The sequence below is a fragment of the Pyrus communis genome, chromosome 17 (assembly GCF_041283825.1).
Source record: "Pyrus communis isolate YQ-2024b chromosome 17, ASM4128382v1, whole genome shotgun sequence".
Taxonomy (NCBI): domain Eukaryota; kingdom Viridiplantae; phylum Streptophyta; class Magnoliopsida; order Rosales; family Rosaceae; genus Pyrus; species Pyrus communis.
The window spans coordinates 23,987,094-23,992,500 of NC_142581.1; the positions used below are offsets into that span (position 1 = coordinate 23,987,094).

At 38.9% G+C, this 5,407-nt stretch overlaps 1 protein-coding gene across 1 annotated transcript; it reads left to right on the forward strand.

Moving 5' to 3' along the window:
• The first annotated feature begins 300 nt into the window (after positions 1-300).
• Positions 301-1,638, forward strand: LOC137708919 (fasciclin-like arabinogalactan protein 4). Its single transcript, XM_068448081.2, has one exon. The coding sequence runs from the start codon at positions 301-303 to the stop codon at positions 1,636-1,638; it is 1,338 nt and encodes a 445-aa protein (XP_068304182.2).
• The last annotated feature ends 3,769 nt before the right edge of the window (positions 1,639-5,407 follow it).

Sequence of the window (5,407 nt, forward strand, 5' to 3'; positions counted from 1 at the left end):
TTTTTATAAGTTGAGTGCATGCCGGCGAATACATTGTCAAATGGGAAGGACTTAATTTCCTACAAATTAAGGTTGAAATCAAATCAACGCGACCAAGACCATCCATCTGTTCGTTCATTTTCAACCAAACAAAAACATTTTCCTGCAAATTTGGCGGCACGAAGACTTACTCTTCCTCAAACACATATAAATAAGTAGCCCTTGAATCCACTCAAAGGCACCTCAATCGATTTCATCATTGTCTGTTAATTATCTTTGTTAATTCTGTAAGTCTCGATCGACATCGATCAATTGATCAAAATGTATTTGCTCGGAAGGTTCAAGTTTAGCACACCCATCACGTATCTCTTGCTCTCTTTCTTTTTCCTTTTCTTCTCTGCATTGTCGGCTTACAACATAACTGACGTTCTAAGCAAGTACCCCGACTTCAGCACCTTCAACGACTACCTCACCAAAACCCGAATCTGTAACCAGATCAATGAACACAGAATTCTGACCGTCCTCGCTGTCAATAATGCAGCCATGTCCTCTCTAGATGGAAAATCAGTGGACGTGATCAACAAGGTGATACGCATCCACGTCTTTCTGGACTACTTAACATTGAATAAGTTCAAGAGCTTGCCTACTTCACTGACCACCCAAGTGACCACGCTGCTTGAATCTCCTGACCAACAACGCTACTTGAACATCACAAATGGGGACTCCGTCTCAATTGTTTCCGCTGCTGGTTCTGCTGAAGTAGAGGTAGTTCGAGATATTTCTCCAGATGAAATTTATATGACATCCGTGGTGCAAGTCAGCAATGTTATTATGCCCTCAAGCTTAAGCATTTCTCCCTCGCCATCGCCATCATCACCTTCACCTTCTCCTTCGCCATCACCATCACCTTTGTCGTCACCTTCTCCATCCCCTTCCCCTTCATCTGCACCATCCCCATCCCCATCCCCTCCTCCTTCATCGTCATCCGGTCCTTATGACATCACCAATGTTCTAAATGACAACTCAGATTTCAACCTCTTCAGCACCTACCTGACTCAAACCCAAGTCGCTAACCAGATCAATGAACGCAAAACCATGACAATCTTTGCAGTGAACAACGGTGCCATGGCCTCTTTAGTCGACAAACCAATGGAGATTAAGAAAAAGGTGCTGAGCCTTCACGTTCTCATGGACTACTACACCGTCCAGAGTTTCCACAACTTGCCTAGTGCGCAGTCCATTCGAATAAACACGCTGTTCCAAGTTACCGACAACCCAAGTGGCCAACTAGGCTTCGTGAACGTCACAAACGGGAACTCAATCTCGGTTGTTGCAGCTGCCGGTTCTGACCAAGCAACGGTAGTTCGAGACGTTTCTAACTACAAAACTAATTACATATCCGTGGTGCAGATCAGTAACCTACTACTACCTTCAGAATTAACTGCATCTTCTTCCAACCCAGGCAAGTCACGATCTGCCACGCCTGTCAAGGCTCCGTCTAGCAGTATTGCAGCCGCACCAAAGCTAGGCGACGCTCCAGCGCAGAGTCCAACTGCAGCTGCTCCAGCCCCGCATTCATCTGCACGTGCTTCCACTAATTCTCTGTTAACTATAATCTTTCTGTCCGCTTTGTCTCTGACTTCCGTGATGCTCATTTGAGTTGAAGTATTTCTTAATTTCCTCAAATAATGTCATCAAGTCTCAAAAATTAATGAAGCCCTCGATCAACAATTTTGAGTTTGTTTTCAAATATTTCTAGCAGAGGTATTTTTCTAATTGTAAAATTAAGAAGAAGAAGAAGAAGAAGAAGAAGAAGAAGAGAGAGAGAGAGAGAGAGAGAGAGAGTAAAGTCATGATGATTAAAATAGCCTAACTTGCTAATTACAAATGGTTGTGTGAAGACCTATGAAGAAATTTCCCAAATTTTAATCTTGCAAAACCAACATCTACATGATTACTGATTTTCACGAAATGTAGACTTTGGAGACCCAGTGAAACCTTTCTCAATTAAAATAAGTGAAAAGGTAGATGGATTGAGGAACCCAAACCCAAGTGATAAAAATCTCAATTAAATTTCAGACGAGGTAGGATTGAAATATGATTTCAATCCTACTACGTAACAGTGAAGAACTAAAACAAATATGCAGACAAAAGGAACAAATGGTAAAACCCACACACAATGAGGAAAATCGATGAATACAACCGGTTAAAGAATTCACTGAGGAATAAATACTTTTGAAGACTTACCAAGATAAACAATTACCACCCTTGAACTTCTCTCTTGTACTTATGTTCTTGTAGCACGCTGTCCTTCCTTTGCTTTCTTTAAGATGAACATTGTGGATGTAACTTTCGTACACGGTTGGATTGACGAAATTTCACCAGTAAGAGAACAAACACCATTAGTCTAATTAATGAACACCACGAAAAAGGGGAGGGTGCCAGCTAAAGGGCATCTGATGCCTAAGTTAGAAAAATAGTCGAGAGAAAAGAGAACTTGAGAGAGTTATGAGTAGTAAGTGGTGATTACTGTTTCATCTATTTTACCTGGCTATTTATAAAGAAAAACCCTAGACAACTGGGAGGGGAGGCTACACAGCATACTAGGCAATTCTCGATAATGTAGGTAGTCTCCACAGTCTTGCTAGCTAGTAGTCTTGAAGGTCCATGTTGGTAAGTGCATAGTTGAGCGAACCACCCAATGGGAGACTCTTCAGAATCGGTGCCTTACCACCATTGGACCAGGTATGGCTGAATACAAGACGTATTATAGATGGGTCGAAGATCCGATGATCCGCGCCCTGGACAACTTGGAGAGCCCATGGACCGTTAATGGCATGAAAGACCAATTACCTTAGGGCACACTACGTCTTATTCTCTTGGAGTAGTTATGTGGTCTACTCACGACGTCAAGAGTAAAACCGCCATATTGAGAATAATGTCCACGTATCCTTTTATCAGATGTGGTTAATTTATGTCTCCACAAACATGACGCACACAACAGGCCCTTCTCACGAGCAAAAAGTTTGCACACAGCTTCTTCTAACAAATGATTGTGTTATGAATGAATGTGATAATTAAATTTCTAAAGCCTCATAAAGATTTACGATGAAACTCACTTTTGCTCTCAAATGCAATATGAAACTCAAGGGTTCTGCAAGCCATTTTTTAGCGATGTACCCGGTTATTTAAAGGGACTCACAACCCTAAGAAATAGGACTACATAATTTTATTAAACACATAATTATCTTTCCCTTAAATAACTAATTAATTATTCCTATTAAAGAAATAGATTAGCAAAGTATCATAATCCTATAAAACTTAATTACTCAATTGTGATCCCTAAATGAATGCATATGAATCTTACCATGGGATATCCACGAAATCTGCTCTTTTATTAATGAATTGTCGTGCACCCAAAGTCTTTGACACCTATACCTCAGACTTAAGACTAGTATGAAATTAGGGACTAACTAGTTAAAAATTTTAGACAATGAATACAAAGATTAGTTCATCTTTGACCTCTCTTAAGTCTTTAGGTCTCTATTGTGGTCACACGTCAGGAGAGAGGAGAGGTGGATAGTGCAAACCGGCTTACAGCCACGTTTGCTAAAGCCTAGAGCAATCTTCCTTCTTGTAGTTTCGATTAATTTAGTGTAGATTAAAGCATCTCGAAATAATTAGGCAAAATAGATTTGCATGCAAGTCAAATGTGGCTCCAAAGGACTAGCAAATGCCTAGGAAAATGGATTTACTACGCCACGAAAGTAAAATGCGCCCTGTAATTTCAATTATCCTATTGTTTTTCACAAACAAACAAAAAAGAGATGGACAGTGAAATATTTGCACCTCCAAATCTCTCCCAATTTTGCACAGGCAAATTCTAATATTTAAATTGTGCTAAATCAAGACCCATGACTATGCAAAGTGATTGCTCAATCGAGACTAGGGTCACTTTGGAGTAAAGACTTAACAATGTACAAATTTTAAAAGCTTTTGAATCACTAAGAGCATGTTTACTTGTACCAGGAATCGATATGAAACGTATTGAGTATTTTGTCTAATTCTGACATCTATGAGTTTGCTAACGCAAACGGAATGAAAAAGTAAGTGGGTCTGTCCTTGAAAATTGTGAATGTAACACCTAAACAGACAAGTATTGCATCACCAAGAAGGGTCGTTAAATCACACCTAAACAATCAGGTAATATTCGTATATCTCACTCATGATCCTCTCATATAAACATGTCCTCGTATGATTTGGGATCTTTGACTTGATTTTTTTTTTTGTCTTGGTATCATCTATATCGAGGTTCTCTTTATTTCAACAAGTTTTTTAATTTTCTGGTGATCACACGTCTTCTTATGTATGACAAATTTTCAAGTCAAATACGTGATATGGAGCACGTGTAGCACACATGGTACAACCTGCTCTCATACCATGAAGAAGTTGGGGTTCCATTAGCTACATGGGGATTCACCCAACCTCTTGTAAGTCTTTACAAAGTTTCTCCTTTCATCGATATGAGACTCTTTTACTTTCACATTTTCATAGTGAAAATATGTCAAAAGTTGTTTCAATTATTAGATGACGCTTTGCGCAATGGAGGAAAACAATAATATCTATGCACTTGGGCCTGATGCTGGTTCGATCCTCACCCATCATCCTTCTTCCTAACATTTAACAATTTAATCTACTACCGCTATTGTCTGTTAAAAAAAAAAAAGAAAAAAGTTGTTTCAATTAGTTTTAGATTTTTGGAACTACATGTCTAGTTTTTGTAACTTCACGTGAAACTAATGAACAATTTGTCTGTACGTATTTAAACAAGCTTCGACCCACCATCGGTTTTATCGACCAAGTTTTCTATAAATACCTCTTTTTCAAATCCACGAATATATCTCATACTATTTAGTGGTTTCTTTCTTTGATGATGCTCACTGATTCAGTACTTGGGACCTCGTTTTTGGGTTTTAGAGTGAGGAGCAAGAAGTGGGGGAAGAGGGGCAGGGAAAATGGAAAGCTAATGGTATACTTGAGCCGGTTCAATTTACATCAATTAATAACATTATATCGTTGTAGAAATGGGTGGCATGGGAGAAATTGTGGACAGAGTGGAAAACAAGGCTCGTGGTTGCGAGGTAAATTTATTCACTTGTTATTTGTTTGTTTGTTTGTTTGTTTGTTTTTTATTTTTATTTTTTCAATCACTACATGAATTTTCATTACTTGGTAACATGCGCTGAAGTGTATGTTGATAATCAATGTCAATTGTAGGTGAAGTAGGTGGATGTTGTAGGTGAAGTAAGTGTGTGGTGTAGCTTTCATTTGGTTTGCTATAAATACCCAAGTCCTCAAGCATTGTATATCATCCAAGGAGAAACAAAGCCTAGAGCTAAATAAGAAAAGCTTTGCTAATTAGTTTGTT

Excerpts from the sequence above, each read along its gene's own strand:
- LOC137708919 (XM_068448081.2), top strand. The coding sequence starts at position 301 with ATGTATTTGCTCGGAAGGTTCAAGTTTAGCACACCCATCACGTATCTC.